At 35.0% G+C, this 19,823-nt stretch overlaps 1 protein-coding gene and 1 pseudogene across 1 annotated transcript in view; both read right to left on the bottom strand.

The window, feature by feature from the left end:
• The window catches only part of MLLT3 (MLLT3 super elongation complex subunit), a 273,770-nt gene that overhangs the window by 22,150 nt on the left and 231,797 nt on the right, over positions 1-19,823 (bottom strand). The window contains 2 exon segments of the mRNA XM_028523171.2: positions 625-754; positions 2,597-2,672. Coding sequence (XP_028378972.1) covers positions 625-754; positions 2,597-2,672 — 206 coding nt within the window.
• On the bottom strand, positions 16,749-18,915 carry LOC114504754 (annotated as a pseudogene).

Below are 19,823 nucleotides of genomic sequence, written 5' to 3'. Positions count from 1 at the left end.
TGCCTATTTGTTTTCCTCATGATACAGAAATAAAATTCTCAATGCAATTTCAAGCTGACTATTAATTATAAGTGACATGAATTACCATCTTATAACGTGGAATTATGCCTCACAGCATTAAAGCTACTTAAGGAAACTAATTGTCAGTGCACTTAAAAGGAATTTATTTTCTGGAAAACACACAGGTGATCCTAGCTTTAATTAGGTCACACACATAATTCACTGAAGCCAATTATGTGTTCCTAGCTACAAACAGCAAACATTTCCTCAAATTCTAAGACTACCTACAGCAATGGATTCATACAAACTCTTCAAATGAAAACAGAGTCTATTTCAGCAATCAGCCTGTCACCTTGGCAGACACTTTCAAGAACACGGACTTCTCATAACACTTTTTCCTATGATGTTTTTTTAAAAAAAACTCTCCTTTCTGATAAAAAGAATAAACATAGTTCTCTATAGAGGCATGCAAGAATGCCAAGGTGCCCCAACTTAAAAACAACGTGACCATTTACTCCCACTGTTTCGGTGTGCCACACCCTGTCTGTGGTAGTGCTGGCAGGCCTAGTGAAAAGGCATGATTCTATCACAGGGAACCCTTTTCCTTCCAAGACACTCACTCACCTGCGACTTCGGCTGCCTCCTCTATTTACAGGTCTCTCCATTTCGGAGTCATTGTCATTATCCTCTGCCTCATCTGATTCTTCCTCATTGTCATCAGAATGCAGATCTTTCATTATGGACCTTAACGGACCTGAGTAATGACAGTGAACCACAGGCAATCAAACACACAACTTCAAACACACTTAGCTATATTAGACATGGGGCAACGTGCACTACTAGTGCTGCACACTGGTTAAAAATAACCATCATCATATATATTTATACAATTTACAGGACAAATTTGATAGTTCCTGGAATGAAACCGCTAATAAAACATTACTGTTTTCATATTAGATGCCCCAGAATGTTTACTAGAAAAACCATTTTCTAGGAAATTTTTCTATGTATTTTTCTTCCCTAAAATAAAAAATTACCCCTAAAAAGAAACAGAAAGATCTATTAGTAAATTGGATGTTTTGTCAGGTTAATCCATGTATTGAAAAGTTGAGACTAATAAATCACCGTGGTTGTAACTTGTTCTTGGCAATGCAGCCTTTGTGTGGTAGTTTTTGATCTATTAAGGTTTAGCTGTTCCTTTTATTTCAAGGTCAATTTCAGGTCAAGCAAGCATTTCAGTCAAGTTCAGATTATAAAGTATTTCAATTCCAGGGTATAATGTTCTATCTCTGATCTTCATATTGATCTTGGACACAACATCTAGTTGTAACAGTTTTATGCAGCCAATTTTTAATTTAACTTTTAAAGAAATTCCTGGCAAAATACCAGCATATATTTACATAAATAAGACCATATAATAAATCAGGTGCCCAGAAAATTCAAGAGAGTATCCAGTATTAGATGGAAGAAAACAATCACGTCATAACTAATTTTATTCCAGAACAGGACAAAACTGGAAAAAAAAAAAAAAGAAACCCACAGAAAAACTCATTAGTGTGGCTTATTTTTACTTTACTACCCTAAATGTAATGAAAACAAGATAGATCATTTAAATCTTAACTGAAGAGATTGTAAAAACAATCAAGAAAGTGTGAGAGGCACTTTCATTCTGGAATAGGCAAGTCCTAACGTCTAATCTAAAAGGAATATCTGTACTATCACTGAGTTCTAAAATAAGTGCTTACTCTGCAATCTCACATTCTTCAAAGCCCAGATTTCTCTGCTTCTGTCATGGGCTGATACTTTTGGGAAGTCAGTGCAGCAAGAAATCCTGATAGCCCCAATAATTAGTGTCTTTTATTTTCTTCCTGGAAGTTCAGCCTTAGCCGAAACACACACAACAATTTAATCCTTTCCAAAACATACATAGCCATAAGGAATTCAGTGTGGTCAATGAAAAAGGTAATGCGCAACATAATGCTCAAAACCAAATTATTCCTTGATATTACTTTACATTTCATGTTTGAATTTTTAAAAAAGGACCCCATGTTTGAAGATTTTTTCCACACACAAAAGTGGAAAATATGCTTAGTTAATGTTCTGATTTAAATCTTTTAAATTTTTCTTAAAATTTAAGTTTCTGAGTTTGCATAGCAAATATATATATAAATATATACTTTGCAGATGACAAAGTAATTCTTGCCAAAAAAAAAAAAGGTTTCTTAATCTGTAGCAAAATAAATAAAATGAAAGATATTCAGGAGGGAGAGTAAAAACCTCTTTTCCTATGTCAAAGCCTCTCAAGTCTATCTTTGGCTATTGTATTTCCTTTGGGAACTCCCTGGAATAGGCTGTGTCTATAATCCTTTTGTAAAATGGGACTCCGATGGCAGGGACTGGAAAAAGGGGGATTTCTAGAGGCTGGCCTCATACATCAGAACAATACTCAAGTGCATTCCTAGGGGAAATAAATACAACTACATAAAAGCCAAGTTATCATTCAAATAATAAAAAAGTAGAAAATAGGCCATAAATCAACTCATTAAGATGTTTTATGAGAAAAATGTCTCCTAGTTTGCCTGGGAGATGTTGATACCTTGTTGCCTCGTCTGAGATGGTGTGAAGCTGGAGCTGGAGCTGGAGCTGGAGCTGGCAGGACTGGGTTGTTCAGACTTTAAAGAAGAGAAAGGCATCATTAGTATATTTATGGGACACTACACATCTAGAATTAAAAGTAATACTGTTGCTCAAGAATATTTTGCTCTGCAAAAGCAGCCTGACAATGTGCAAGAAAAATGACAACACACTGCGCTATGTCAAATACACAAACAGTGGAGAGTCAGGGTGTTCTTTTCATTTTGTCTACCATATTTTTACTAGATGCAGAAACAAGAATATAAACTTAAGGATAAAAAGATAAATACCTGAGTGTTACATGAAGAAAGAACCTGGCTTTGATTTCACTCCTATGTTTATGGCTGTCCAGATCTCTTTCTAAAAGATACCTTGATCACCCTTTCTGCAATGTTTGATTGACTCAGCTGGTTAGAACATAGTGGTAATGAGGCCAAGGTCATTAGTTCAATCACATTATGAGCCAGTTAATTTCACTCCGGTGCAAGGCCATGACCCAACCCTAACCCCATTCATCCACAGTTCACAAACAGAGGCCAATGTTCACAAGCCTAGCCAAGGCCCACAGATGAGTTAGGGGGAAAATGTTGCCACTCCTTTAAAACAAAACAAAGCAAAACAAAAAAACCCCCTTTAATTCCACACACCTTATTAATGCAAGGAAAGTGCATCATACACGCACCCAATTCCCTCACTCTCAGTGAATTCTCCTTATCCTTTAATTTCCAGAACAAGTGCCGCATCCTCCTTGACCCACGCAACTAACCCACAGTTTTCTTCCTTCTCCAACCCCACTGAAAATATGAATCATCTCTGTGCTTATCAGACGTGCTGCAGTATTATGCTACTTCTGATGTGTGTCATTTTTCTCCAGTAGACTGCCAGCACTGGAAAAATTAGGGTTTGGGAATCTGTCCTGTGCTTCTTGTTAGCCCCTCGTATTTAGCATAATATGTAACATGCAGAAGGCACTCTGTATCTGTGACTGCAGGCAGCATATTAGGCCCTCTGTTCCACTGTCTGCTAGTTTTTGAGACTTTATAGTAGGTAAAGATGGGAAGAGCAAATACATGTTCAGAATTATGCAAAGAAATTGATCATACTATCAACCATTTTAAATTTATGTATTTAAGTCCAAATTTACTTTAAAATAACTGAAGGTTCATAAATTTGGTTTTAAGTGTGGGCTATTTCTATCCAATTTCCAATGTGCTCATAGTCTCAACTACATACTCATGTTATTTAAGAAATATTTGAGGCCCTGACCAGTGTGGCTCAGTTGGTTGGGCATTATCCCCCAAAGCAAAAGGTCACCAGTTTGATTCCCAGTCAGGGCAAATGCTTGGTCAGTGCACCTGTGAGAGGTAACCAATCAATGTTTCCTCTCCCACATCAGTATTTTTCTCCTTCCCTTCTCCTTTCTAAGAAGGAAGGAAGGAAGGAAGGAAGGAAGGAAGGAAGGAAGGAAAGATTTGAGACCTTCTCTTGTACAGGATACTGTACATCTTCTCCTTTCTACTTTGCCCAATAGGTGATCAAGTTTATCAGGGCCACATGGAAGACAAATGAAGTTCACAATCAGAAGCCACTAAATGAAGATGAAAATCTCAGTTCTGTTTATAAGTACAGTTTTTCACCACTGATTTTTTCCTCTATCCTCCTAGCACTGAACCCCCACCTCCTTTTCTCCAAACAACACCAACCTCCACAGACTGAGACACAAGGAAGCACTTTCAGGCATTCCAAATGCACACTTCACATCCTCAGGCTGGATGGGAAAACAGGTGTCAGCAATCTACCACTCATTCTGCAGGAAAAGAGCCAGACAGGATCTCTAATGAGCAGCAGGCGGCCCACCAACCCTTCACCACTGTGAGATTTACTTGATATTTGCAGTACAATGTCCTACACACTGCTGTTTGTGGTCCACAAAGAAGAGCTGGTTTACAAGTACAGCCGCCTGTGTGAGGTACTCTTCATTTCTATTGAGTGGCTCTTCCACAGTGAAGCATAACGGTGAGTTATGCAACTGAAAGGGTGTTCAGTTAGCATTTATGTGCAATACCCAGCTGCAAAACATTTCTCCCATGGTCTGCACAGTACTCCTTTTCCTCTCCAAGTTGCTCTTTTCAGCCATGAAAAGTGTCTGCAAATGGTATTATTTTGATAGTTCTGGAAACCATCTGGGAGCAAGAAAGAGGTTTCCTTAGAGTGAGCGGAGAGACCTCTAATTCCCAATCCTGCCTGACCAGTACACATTGCACTGGACTTAAAGGAACCATTCTGCCAGAGCTGTTTGTTAGGAGTGACATTAATTAGGATAGCAAGAGAGGATGGTGGCCATCTCTCTAACCACTCCACACTAAAGTCGAACCATCTGTCGCAAGCATCATGCCAATGCCAAAACCAAACCTGCAGGCAGACTTCTTTTAGCTTCTTAGCCATCCACAAGGCTAATAATTTCACAGTTGCTAACCATTAGAAAACTGACAGAGTAAAAAACATAATATGACAGGAGAAAAAGGCATTTTACTGAACATTTATCATTAACACTCTGCCTCATCCACAAAGCATTTGAGGAGGTTTACAATAGAACACACATTAAACAATGAGACTATTAAAGTAGAAAGCTTAATGCAACAGAAGTGGATAAAGATAAAATGTTGAAAGGTGAGTAGCAAATGTCCTGGAAGCTGTTTGCCACTGGGATATGGACTTGTGAAATTTTGGAGCTGAGGAGGCCTTTGATGGAAGAAGTGATTCTCACTTTCATGGGCATTGGAATCAGCTTGGAGGACTTGTTACAAAGATGGCTGAACCCCATCCCAGAGTTTCTGATTTAAAAGTCTGGGGTAGGGATGAGGGCCTGGGGTTCTCACAAGTTCCCACGTGATGCTGATGCTGCTAATCTGCAGGCCAACCAAACTTTAGAGAATGCTGATCAAGGACCCAGACAGTGACAGCCAGGGATAGGTGTCAGAATCAGCTGGAGGGATTCTATATATGAAGAAATTCTGATTCAATAGGTTTGGTGTGGGAGTCCAGACATACTTCTATTTTAAAAGCGCAACAAATGATATTAATGGAAATTCCAGGTTGAAGAGCACCAATACTAGGTCAATCACTTTTTTTTTCTAAATGCAAAAAAAAATGTTTTTGAATAAATCTTAAATTTAAGATGGCATAAGAGGGAAAAGAGCATCATGAGAAAAATTGGAAACATTGATTTATGCAGAGATAGCATTTCTGCATATTTTTCAAAGCATTTTGCAAGAAAGCACCCTGACAGAACATGGCTGCACTCAATAAAAACATTTACAAAATATGTACAGTGTGTCATGGTGAATAGATTTCAAACTAACCTAAGAGACCGGGCTAAAATTCAACTAATGTTAACTGCTCAAAAAGCCATTCTGCTACTAGATGAGGTTGACACAGTCTTACATTTGATCAGTTCAACAAAACAGAGCTCTAGTTCACTTTAAGTGAAGTCTGTATTTTATTTTGTAAAAAATCAGATTTACCCTCCCAAAACACAAAATCATGGATGATTATATAAGCTAGGAAAAGGTAATTGCTTTAAAAAGTATTCACATAAACAGGACTAGATTAAGATCTTTATAGGCCCCAAGATTAAGAAGATTATGGTACCTTCTTTTCCTTCCATGTATATGTGCCAAAACCTAAGTGTAGGGATTTTCAATGATGTTCTAATTTTTCCCCTTACTAATTTGATACTTGCTTTTGAAATATCAAAATTCTCACCACTAAAAAAGTTTTCTTCTTACTGATGCCAATAAAGCACACCCTTAGCTGATCTACTGAGTAATCAAACACTAGACATGAAGTTTCTTTAAATGGTGTGCTCCAGTGACAAAAATATAGGTTTAAGAATCTCAAATTTTATTGCTTCCTAGTAAGTTTTTGGGAAGATTGCTTAAGCATCAGTTTCCTCACAGAATGAGAGCACTGAACCTCATATAGAAGTATTAAATTCATACAATAAAGTAAAAATCCGAGCCCACTGCTGTTATAATAGCTAATCAACATTTGCTTGCTACCATTATTTATAACAGATCAAACTCCTCTGTGGTCTAAAACAAGATACATCTTTACTACTAAAACAACGGGCCTATCAAGATTTGCAATGAAATTTTCAACATTAAGTGGCTATGCAAAATCATTTCGTAATGGATTTTCTATGGAGGATTACTTTTGTCCAAGACAAGTAAGGAAAACCACATGTTTACAACTCCTAGAAGTTAAGTGCTTCAAATGAGGACACCTGTCAAGGTAGGTCACAAGAGAAGGCTTGTAGAATCTGGCATTGGTCTTACACTGGCAGCAGACTTCCTTCTTAGGTTATCAGAAGACAGAAGTTGTTTCATCTTTTCCAATAAGCAACTATATTTATGAACAGAATTTCAACTTGATCTTTAAAACAATCAAAATGAAAAGGGGTGAGAATAATTTATACTTTTTGTCAGGGGGAGAGAAGAATACAGTACAAGTTAATCAACATATTGCTCCATTTATTTTTCATAAAACTTATACCTTGTTTAGAAAAAAACAATAAATGTGCAATAAAGATTATCTTTTCTTTGCATAATATCCAGAGACTGTGTCAAGGATGTATACTAGTCAAAGAAGAAAACACAAATACAAGACACTTTATCTACTTTTCTGTTCAGTTTTCGTGAGTGACTGAAGTACTAGGTTGTGATCAGTTTAGTCTTTCCTTCATGAAAAACTATAATTATCTAACACTTTTTTTTTGCCTAGCATTAAAAAATCACTTTAGAGACAGGTGTTAAACTTATCGTTGCAATCATTTCACAATTTATACATGTATGAAGTCACTATTATAACCTTAAATTAATATGTCAATAATATCTCAATAAAAAATGAAAAAAGACTACTTCATTTAGTTTTTCTTCTAGAAAATACTTAAGATAATTGACAGCTGGGGGAGGTTAGGGGGTGGAGGGATTGAGAAAAAAGGAAAAAAGACTCATGGACATGGACACCAGTGTGGTTGGCGACTGCAGCAGGGAGGGAGGTATAAGAGGACTAAATGGGAATGGAAAAAGTACAATAAAAATTTAAAAACATACATTTAATTATAAAGCAAAATAACATATACCACCTGTTCTAAACAATTGTGGAAAATGTTCTTCATATAAAGGCACTCTACCTACTGATTCCCATTTATAGGCAACATATTGTGAGAAATATGTCATAAAAGGTTAAGGTGAAAGTTAAGCAAAGAAATAAGTATTAAAATGTTACAAAATAAGCTTAGGGTGAGTTAATCTGAAACGATCAATGCAGGACTGAATTGCCAAATGTTAGAAACAAGAGAACTTTTATTTTCGTTTGGTTTTACATTAATAATTGCTCCAAAATAAGCATGCTAAAAGTACAAAACTTTATATACAAAGGTATATGAACAAAGGGTTGGAGAAACATCTGTCAGTAACTCTAACCTCTTAATGTGTCTTTGTGTAGTTCTACCATATTCTTTATTTCATTTGCCCTATGGGAAAGAAAACTGTTATGGACTGAATTGTGTCCTTCCAAAATTCAGATGGTGAAGTCCTAACCTCTATGTGATGGTATTTAGTGAATGGGCCTTTGGGAGGTATTTAGTGTATTTTGCCATGTATAATGTGCATTTTTCTGCCCAAATTTTTGAGGGAAAATAAGGATGCACATTATACATGGGTAGTACTAATTCCATATCTATATAAATGTTTTAAATTTTTATCTATGCTTATGCATTAGAAGTATAACTCTAGAAAGCAATAACAATATCTTAATGCAAAAATAATGCAAAAATAATACCCTGGAATATGATAATCAGTTTTGTTTTTAAATATAAATAAAAATGAATTAAAAAATTAAAAGATTTTTTTCCTGAAAGTTTGGGCCAAAAACTGGGAGCACATTATACACAGCAAAACACAGTAGGTTCAGATGAGGTCACAAGGGTGGGTTAGGGCCCTTATTTAGAAGAGACACCAGACAGCTCCTTCTCTTGCCAGGTGAAAACCAAAAAAAACCCCACAACAAAACAAACAAGCAAACAAAAAAGTATCCTCACAGGTAAACCAAATTAACCAGCACCTTGATCTTAAGACTTCCCAGCCTTCTGAAATGTAAGAAAGAAATTCCTGTGGCTTAAGCTAAGTAAAAAAGAGGGACACATTTTTTCTCCCCATTTTATTCATCATGAAACTGAAGCACAGTAAGAGTAAGTAATCAGTGGGTGATATTTAGATGGATTACAATGAAGTTTTCCAACTTCTAACCCAGTGCTCTTTCTACTACACCTATTAACTTTTAAAAAGTGCAATTAATTTATAGCAGTTCTGAACACACTAACAGTCATATTTATAAGCCTAGTGTCAGGGAACAAAGTTTTCTGTGTCACTGTGAAAGATGCACTGAACATCCCATCATCCAGAGGGACAGCCATGTGATGGGCACCCAAAGTAAACCGGTAGAATAACAAAATACTTCATCCTATAGAATGTGTCTATATCAATTGCTTTTAACATTTGTCCAGTTGATACTACAATGATCCTGGCTTCTCACCTCACTAGTTTGATAATTTTGTTTTAAAAAGAAAGTTTCTCCACTGTCCTGTCCTAATCCTCTTGTCATCGGCACTGATCAAGAGGACGGATAAGCCCATCAGGCAATGCACTGCAATCATTTATTTTATTTTCCTTCAAAGGTGATCTACTTTCTTTTCGCAATTCCTCTATACAGTCCCCCTAACCTCCAGGAACAAATGATAGATTTAATGCTTTAGATAACCTAACAATACCTCTTTCTTTGAAAACAAGGTGAACTTGAGGAAAAGACACTGGAATAGGAAGTTGAAATCTTTATTGCTAGTCAGTTACTTAAGTCTGTGACCACAGGGAAGATACTGCATTTCTCTTTGGCAAACCCTCTCCATTTGTAAGCATTATGACAACTTGGATGAACTTGATGTTAAATTAGAATTATATTTAGCCTCTTGAGTCCTTACATAATCAAAAGCTATTTTTATGCCTGTAATTCTCTGGTAACAGAGCAAGATCCTAAGAAGTACTCTTCCATTCTGTTAGCAAAACATGTCCTTATTTCTGCTATATTTTCAACTTACAGACAAAATCATCCTTGATGCTAAGATATCTGGCTTTATATTGAGCTACCTCTGCTTTTATAAATTCATTTGCTTTCTTTGTCATTATTGTTATCTTCCCTATTATTATGAAATGCTGTCATCATTTGTACCTATCACTCTCTGTCTGAGAACACAAAACCCCATTAGGAAACAAAATGGCCTTGGGGAACAAGGGTCTATAAATCTTTCCCTAAGACTTTCTTCCACACTTAGGGATGGCTATAATTTTCTTTTAGCTTCCTCTCTTTTAACAGAAGAGCCGAAGTCTTTTATCTCTCATCGCCAGTTGTACTTTGAAGGCTGCTACTGACTATTGTGGCCAGAACATGTGATCTTTCAAAATATCCAGTGGTTAAAAAAAAAATCCAGTTGTTGCAAGATGGTGTATGTGCCAGATGTATTTTAAAAATCACTCCCTTGTTTAGAGCTTTAGGAATGAAAAGTCGTTTGGAAACAGACCATTTATGGTTGCACCACCTATAAGCATGTCACTATTCCTGAAGACTGTGTGCAGAAATGTTGAGTTTCACACTGGCCACTAATGCCAGCAGTGTGTTTTGACGGTAGTGGGTAGAGAAAGAAAAAAAAGTTACAAGTGAAAGTGTTTCAAGCTATAATGCTTCATGAAAGAGAAATGGGAAGGAAAAACGTTTCCTGATGAAACTACCCCATAATTAACTGTTGTTGAAACAGTTCAATGAACATCAAAACACTATTGCTCATCAGTTAACAATAGGATCCTGAAACTCTTGTCAGAACAACTGTTCAGTAACTCATGAAATAACCCACCTGTGCAGAGTACAAAAGCTTGAAAAAATGGAAAACTATTACTGTATTTTCTCTCTGTATAAGGACAACATTGAATTTTACAAAGTCCTAAAAAGTACACTTTATATGGTTGTATGCACAGTTTTGGATTAGAAAATTTTAAATATTAAAATAAATTAAATAGAATGAATTCAGGGTATCATAAAGGTGGCAATTAATTGAAATGAACTAAAACACAGATACAACTGCAGGGATCATCATCTTGACAAGATATTTAGCTGCATTTCCTTATTAACTTTAGATCTTTTTAAAAAATGGCTTACGTTAAAATGGTGATAGAGCATTTGACTGACATCAATAGAATCTTTATAGGCTTACACAAATGTCAAGCAGTTTTATTAATTTCATTATTTATTTATTTTTATCCTCACCCAAGGACATTTTCTTCATTGCTTTTTAGAGAGAGAGGAAGGGAAGGAGAAATATTGATGCAAGAGAGAAGCATGGGTTGGTTACCTCCCATACGCCTGGACCAAGGATCGAACGTGCAACCTGGGCTATGTGCCCTGATGAGGAATCAAGCCCCAGACCTTTCAGCCAGGGAACGACACTCTAACCAACAGAGCCATATCATCCAGGGCCAGTTTTATTGATTGTAAACTTTCAACGATCTTAGAGAATTTTCCCATTACTGTACATGTGAAGCTTAGATTTACTGTCATAGCAGCATCATCAAAAAAACTCATTTTTGTATTTGCTAAGACCTTATTTATTTCCATGGTACTTTAACTTCCAAAACTACTGGGAAAAAAGTGTTGATTTAAAACTGTACAATCATCACCAGGTCAAAAACACAACATTTCTCATTATCAGTCTATACAGTAAAGTCTGTCAATAGTGGGAAGGATTATTTCTTTACAAGCCTTCTGTCTTCCTAATTAAAATAATAGTACATGTTCCACATAACATACTTGAACCCTTTCTTCTAGATCAGGCCACTCCGAAGTTCCTCGGGCGTTGGTACACACCAGTGATTTTCAACCTTCTGCATCCCATGGCACAAATTAATTACTAAAATTCTGTGGCACACCAAAATGTGTATTTTTGTTGATATGACCCCAAAACAGGTATAATTTTGATGCAGTCACACTGGACATCTATTGTTGTGTTGGTTGTTGTCATTTTTTTTATTTGACAATCTAAGGAAAAAGAGGTCAGTGCCCCTGAATAAATAGTTGGGTTGCATATTTTAAAAATTATTGTGGCACACCAGGTGAAAATCTTGGTATACAAATAGATATAAGATAATCCATAGGAGTAAAAGAAAATAACAGAATGTCTATTCATATTTATTTTGTCTTTTCCTTTTAAATTTTCAAATTTTTATATGTGCTTTCTTGTTCATAATATGTTAATAAATATGACTATTACTCCCATTTGGAAATATACATATATTGGGGGTACATGTTTCCTAAGAGAAAGGAGTTTATGAGTTTTAATACCAACTCTATAGACAATTATCAGTTTTAATTCTATAATTTACCTGCTCAAAGCTTAATTATATCACATAGATTTCAAATTCTGGAGTGATATGGCCTAAATATACAAGGCAATATTATTATCATTTACTCAAAGGCTATCCTGATTTTTGTGTTTTTATAATATTTTATGCTCAAAATTGACTTAGATGTTAAATTTTTAATTTTTAAGTTAAATAGAAATAAAATAAAGTTTCTTATTAAATAAGAGATAACATAAATGTATTTAAAATATTTCTCAAGTGTGCATACATGTTAAAACAAAAATATACAAAATACTTTATATGACCTGCCCCTCTCCCAGAAATTTGAAATTGTCTTCACTGTGACTCTCTTTGAGAGTTTGCTGAAATTACACAGTATTAAGTGAAACTGAAATTTTTATAAATAGCTTAACATCTAAATACACTGTACTTATATTCATTTCTATTTAAAATGTCAAGTACTAACCAAAAATTTTAAGCCCCTTTATTTTAATGAAAACAAGCTGAAATAGCAAAACCACAGCACATTTAGAAACTGTTCTCATGTAAAAACATTAGGAGGCAGATTTTTTTTGTTTTGCTCTCAATGTACCCTTTTAAAAATGTGGTACTTATAATCAACGCATTCACTATTAGTAATATTAGATTCTTGTCAAGAATAGGAGGAAAGCTACTGCTTAGAGTGCTCTGAAGAAACCTACATTTCCATGCACACATCTTATATAAGCCTAACAGTTGCTTTTCTTCATAAATCAATCTATTGTTGTACTTCATAATGAGAAGGCAGATTTACTGCCTTTTACCGCCTTTTCTCACCATCAGAAAGATGCCTATTTGGGTAATATAACGTTTCTCTTCTTCAAGGGTGTTTGGGATTAGGGAGGCAGGGGCAAGAACCTTTAACATCTGCTCCCTTCAAGTGAATGACACCTCCAGTTCTCACAGCTGGGATGCTGAAAAGCAAAAACTCCTAAGTTGATAAAATTCTCTAACTTGAAGAAGCATAATACTTTAAATATACTGAAGGAACATCTCTAAAACACACATTTGGGATTTGAAGGTTATGCTGTAAAACATAGCAACTTTGATTACTAATATTGTAAATCAAATGCCATAAAATCATCACCACAGTTAGAACAATAGAGTTTAGAATAGAGACCTGCAATTCCATTATCTTGAATTTTCTCTACCCTGAAAACAAATTTAAAGTACTGGCTGGTAAGACTCTAGTCATTTGTTACCTCAATATTGTGTAGTAATAACAAAATAGTTTATAATATAGACTTGCATTCTTCTATTTTTGTTTACTTAATTTTATTTTTCCCTTAGGGAGAAATATTCAAGAATCATGAACTCTAGACTTTAATTTAAAAATAAGAGAAAGGCACTTGTCAGCATCTAATTCCTGACCATCTGTCTTTGAAAAAAAATACACATACACATTCTCACCCACTCACTCCAGTTAGGCTAAACATTCTTAGCAAGTAAGTAGATCTTGATGGATCTAAACAGAAGTTTCAGAAATCATAGTTCTTCTTTTGCACAGTTATCTTTAAATGAGCCTCATGAATCCTACTAGAATATGCAATCAGCTGTAAGTTAAAACCAAATAGACATCATCCAAAACAAACAAATAAATAAAGTAGGGCAGGTGCTGGATTCAAGATAAACCTCTATTTTTGAAGAAAAATACATTGTCTTCTGTCCACGAATATGGACTATTGCCTAGGTGAGTGAACACTGCTTGTTACTTTGGGCTATCTTTTGTCGCTTAAGCAATGCTTTCTGACAGTTTTACAGGCTGTTATCCCAAGGACTTCAGTATTTATGACCTTTATTCACTCGGGCTTTCTGCTCTTATCCACTGGTTACTAATCACTAAATAGATTTTTTTTTTATGGGACTGAAATTAGCTAAAAGGGTGTCCTTCAACAATGGCAGCTCAGGACAACACCGGCTAAAGGTCTCCTCGGCCTCTTCTTTGCTCTTCTCAATTTTTTCTTCCTTACAGACAAGTTAATGAGGATTCAGACCCATGCTGTTCAACTAGAGCACTGGCAAATGATTTACAGCATTCTCAGAGGATGGTTCGGGACTGTTTCTGCATTGATCCTCAAAAACTCACTTTCAATTTCAATATTTCAAGAATGATGTAAAAGCCTAAACTTATTTTTAATCTGCATGGAACAAGAACATTTTCTACTCATAAAATCATTATTCAGGAATAGCTCAATTCTACAAATCTTGCTCTATACAGATGTATAAATGTTTCAAATACATATTAAAATTTTTGGAACATTTAGTTTATAATACAGCATTTTGACTATCTTTCTACATAGCAAAGGTTACTTATTGCTTTTTTATTTACATTTAAAAGACCATGTGCTAAAAAGCAAGGAGAAAACACAGACTCTTCTTTCCATTTAATTGCATTTGACTTAAACATCTCCTAAGAGACTGATTTTTATCTCATGAACAATGTGAAATGTATAATAGAGCACATTCTCTTTATCATCTGGCTACTAGAAACCTAACGTCAAATTAGTCTGGAAAGTGGTATTTTCTTACAAACTGAAAATCTGAAGTAAAACTAGAAATATTAACATTATTATTCTCACAATTTTCTGATGAACTGAGTAAATTGCACAATTCCCTGAGTGTGGGCTGAGCAATGGGGCAGGAGGGAAAGAGAAGGAGGGAGGAAGAGAGGAAGGAGGGGAGACTAGTTTTGAAGTAACACTAAGACTCTACCTTATTGCTTTATAATACAATTTAATAAATATTACCCTTTTTGGGACAAAAGGGATTTATTAGGATCAGCTTCTGTTTTCTCCAAAATTATGCTGGAAAATATTTAAAAAGGAAATGTTGTGCAAAACAAAGTTTCTTAAGCCTTTAGGTAATTCCATGTTGTAAAAAACAATATGGTCTGCCCTATGAGAAAAACAATTTTAATTTATTGAGATTAGTATTTACATGAAATTACTTTATCTGTATATAACATTCACTATTTGGGCATCAAGTGATTGCATTTAATTAATTGAGATCTATATGATAAATTTTCCTTGACTATAGTTCCAGGAAAGTTTATTTCTGCCAATGAATGTTCATGCTTTGATATTTCAAATATAAAACTACATAACTCTCATATTTCTCTAGGAAAAATAAATGGTAGACCTTATTGTTCATGTGCAAAATTTGCCCAACTCTGAATGAATGCTATGTTTTTAAATTTTGTTACTACTTATCTTAGCTTATATTTGTCACATATGTGAATCTGTATGCCACATTCTATTTAAACTGGCATATAGTTCAAATACTAAATAAAAAAAAAAATTAAATACATGTACATGTGTAAGAATTTACATAGTAATAGTATTTAGAAAATAAGATAGTCTCTCTAGGATTATCAAAAATATTAAGGAAACCAAACAAGTGCTGGTGAGGATGTGAAGTGGAATCCTTTTGCACTATTGGTGGAAATGCAGACTGGTGAAGCCACTATGGAAAGCAGTATGAAGTTACCTCAAAAAATTAAAAATGGATCTGCCTTTTGACCCAGTGATCCCACTTTTGGGAATATATCTGAAGGAACCCAAAACACTAATGCTCACTGCAGTGTTATTTATAATCACCAAGATATGGAAGCAGCCCAAATGTCATACCATCAGTAGATGAGTGAATAGAACAACTACGGGGCATTTACACAATGGAATACTAATTGACTATAAAAAAAAAGAAGAAAATTTTACCCTTTGCAACAGTATGGATGGACCTGGATAGAGAACATTATGCTAAGTGAAATAAGCCAGTCAGAGAAAGACAAATACTGTACGATTTCACTCATATGTGGAATCTAATAGACAAACTAAACTAATGAGAAATATGGGGACAGACTCATAGATGGCGAGCAGGATGATAACTGGGGGGTGGGGGGAAGTAAGAGGGGTGGAGGGATTGAGCAAAAAGGATAAAGGTCCCTTGAACAAGGACCCATGGTGATGGCTGAGAGTGGGGGGTTATAAGGGGACTAAATGGTAATGGAAAAAATAAAATAAAGATTAAATCAAAGATAAAATAAATTAAAATAAAATTAGGAAAAATATTAAGGAAATATTTTAATGTGCAATTAAATGATAACTAATTTTTTATCAAATACTCTAGTGGTTAGATGACAAAAGGTGTTCTATTATTTTATAGTAAGTTAAATTTTACACTATTCAGATGTAAACATCTAAAAATGTGAATGGAGAAAGGAAAACATTTTAGATATATAGCTTTTCAAAATATAATAAACTATATAATCATGACAAAGAGGAACAGTATTATTCTTTTCTGAATGAAAAGATTTGTTTTAGGTTAATAAGGTATTTAGAAGTCTAATTCTCAGCTTCTCTTAGAAAATAAAAGGTATAATATAATGATCATGAATAGAAAAAAACTTCAGTTTTTTAAATATGTATTTCAAAAACTCCCAGGTAGATAAGAATGTCTAAATACTTTGAATTCAGAGGAAAAGGGTATCTTTTTTTTTTTAACCTTAAATGACTCTGGGGGGGAAATGCACATCAGGGCTTCATTCTACAATGAAGTATTATAAAACCATACCTCCTCTTCGACAAACATTTTCTCTAATTTTAAAAATAATACACTAAAGCATGTTATATGCAAATTAGTAATTAACATTGATAGCGTTTTCCTGAATTATTCTGTGTCTTTTCCTGAAACTCTGTGTCTTTTACTCATTGACTCTTACCCCCCAACCTTTCATTACTGTGCACAACATCCTAGATGCTATCTTTCCTATGACGTTACTGCTCACAGTAAATAAACTTTACATTCATTGGCCTTTAAAAATCAAAAACACAGCAAGCAAAGAAGTCCTCCTCACCTTATTTAAAAGAAAACAGAGTAGCCCTCAGGAAAACAAAAGTGCCCCAAAGTTCACATTTGTCAGCAGGGAGTTGAGAGATGTTAAGAATGATCCTCTTGAAAAGAAAGAAGTCTCCTTAGGCACCCACATGTATATTTAGATTAGATTGGCAGTTTAAATGACAGCAAACACATGGTTGTGACTTCCCAATTGCTCACTCATCCAATAGACACACACGGGCTAATGAGAAGCAAACATCCACCCCAAACTGTTTTAGAAACTAGCTTCTTCCATCTGATACAACTGTATGTGTGGTAAGCAGGCATTCTGCTACAGAGATCAGATGTCAAACACTTTCTCTCTCCCAGTACTTCCAGATCTTGAATCACATTGCTTCATTATTCCAGAATATTTCCCCAAAGTCTGACTTATCAGCCTAAGTCAGTTGAGTAAACTCCCTGCTCTAGCCTACAGATTTTATGAAGCACACAGTAAAGGAATGACCATATATATGTTCCAGGACCAGTTTGTCTCATGGGTATTTTAACTGTAAGACCTGCCCATCCTCTCGTTAATAGCACAATTATCCCACAAACAGGGTAAAGTCACTATAGAGGATCACATTTTCTTGGGCAAATAATGAGTAGTAGAGTTTCAAGACTTGGACTTTAAGCTCCTATTCATTACTGGGGCTCCAGTGACAGTTTCCGTAAACATTTTCCAGTAAACATTTATGTATATAATAAAATTCATATATATTAAGATGTGTTAGTGAGATACAGAAAGCCAAATGTTCTATGATAGAGGGATAGGTTATAAAAAATGGCAAAAAGACTTTAAAATACAAGTATTTTGACATGAATTTTGTATTCAAAACTAAATGTCAAATACTTTGAAAACTCAATGTGAGGGTAAAGGTAGAAATAATAAAATAATAAAATGGTGTGGGGCTCAGGTTTTGGAAACAACAGGTCTGGTTTGAATCCTGATTCCACCACTTTGTACCCATGTGACACTAGCCAAACAACATTCTCTCTCCACCTCTCAAGTGGAAAATGAAGTTAATACCAGTAATAATTCATATAGTTACTATGAGAATGTAGACGAATGCAAGTAAAGGACAGAGCATGGAATAACTGACGACTAAATAACTACTATTATCAATAAGAATGCCTGTGAAAGTATGATGTAAGAAAAGTCAGGTCTGAGTCCATTTTGCTTCTTTACTCTCTCCATCTGTGATAGTCTTCCCTGAAATACACTTGCTACTTCAAAAAATAAGGTGACCACTTTTAGACTGATTCAAAATTTCTTTTCCCCTAAACCTCTCTTGGAGCAGGGAGCTGACAAAAGCCTTGTTTAATGCCTGATGTATAAGACATTCTAGAAAGGATGTCTATACAAACAGACAAGAAGAGAATTAAAAGTGATTATCTAAGTACAAATTGCCTGATCAAGTACAGAATTCCTGCTCCATTTCAACAGCATTAACAGCGATCTCCCTGACCCTTTTTTTCTGAAGGCTTATTCACCAAGTATTGACACGTGAGGCAAGCCAAGTCACAGTGTAGCCCTTCATCTTCGCTGCGTTCATTGGAAAGGGTGAATCCAGTCATGAAAACTCTTTTCTTTAACCAGAATATAGCAGAAAAAGATCCCGAGAAGAAAATTCCTTCTATAGCAGCAAAGGCCATTACCCTTTCCCCAAAAGTAGATTTTCTATTTGCTATCCACAGCAAGGCCCAATCTGCTTTTTTTCTTAACATATGGCACTGTTTCAATTGCATTAAATAAAAATTCCCTTTTCTGGGGATCTCTGATGTAAGTGTCTATTAGCAAACTGTACATTTCTGAGTGAACATTCTCAATGAGAATTTGAAAGCCATAAAATCAGCAAGTTTCTGGAACCTGTACCTCCTTACTAAATCGCTCCACCAGATTAATAGAAGTGGAGATGGGTGGGGCAGGGGTAAGGTAAAAATGGAGACAACTGTACTTAAACAATAAAAAAAAATAAAAAAAAGAAAAGAATTCAGAGAAAAAGAATGTGAAACTCATGTAGGACATCCCATTCATTGAGACCCAGAAGCTTTTCCTCCTGCAAAGAATGTGGGCCCCAAAAGTCTCAAGAAAAAGATCTATTTAAAGAACACACTAATACCATTATACTGTTCTTGATATTTCATCTCAATTTTACAGACATATATACTTCTGTCATATGTTAACTTGTCCTAGTAGTAAAAAGACAGAAAGCAGATGGATTCTGATGGCTTACTGGCAGAAATATTTGTCCTGTGGTTTTCACTACTTTATAGAAGTATTACAAAGGAATTTAGAAGTGGGATGAAACCTCAGACTTAATTGAAAATCCTTTATGTTGTCTGACAAATTAAGATTGTAAGCAGTGTTTATTACATAACATCTGCTCATGTGGTATCATCAATGTTATTTCCTTTTTTTCTTTGTAACCACAATCACTACAATGCAGTTTCTGCAGTTCTAGCAAGAGGTTTTGTTATACTGTACATCCTCAATGTCAATAGGTTATGCCACTTTTTTAAGAGGAACGACATATAACGAAACCAATTTTACAAAAGGCTTACTGATATAAACAAGAGTTAAGTTCTTACAGCATCTCATCAACATTTTAACAAAACAATGTTGAAAGAAACAACATTATTAGAGGACCTGCTATGTGTACTGAAGTAAGCAAATTTGATATACTTGAGAAATAAGGTTATTTCCAATGTCAATGTTATCCAAAAACTTGTTTTAATGTTCGCTTCTACTGATCATTAAAATTTAATATAACCTAACTCAATTATCATCAGTCAGATACAGATATTGGA

This window comes from Phyllostomus discolor, chromosome 3 (genome assembly GCF_004126475.2).
Source record: "Phyllostomus discolor isolate MPI-MPIP mPhyDis1 chromosome 3, mPhyDis1.pri.v3, whole genome shotgun sequence".
Taxonomy (NCBI): domain Eukaryota; kingdom Metazoa; phylum Chordata; class Mammalia; order Chiroptera; family Phyllostomidae; genus Phyllostomus; species Phyllostomus discolor.
Note: the sequence above shows the minus strand (reverse complement) of the source record. Positions and strands in the feature narration are given on the sequence as shown.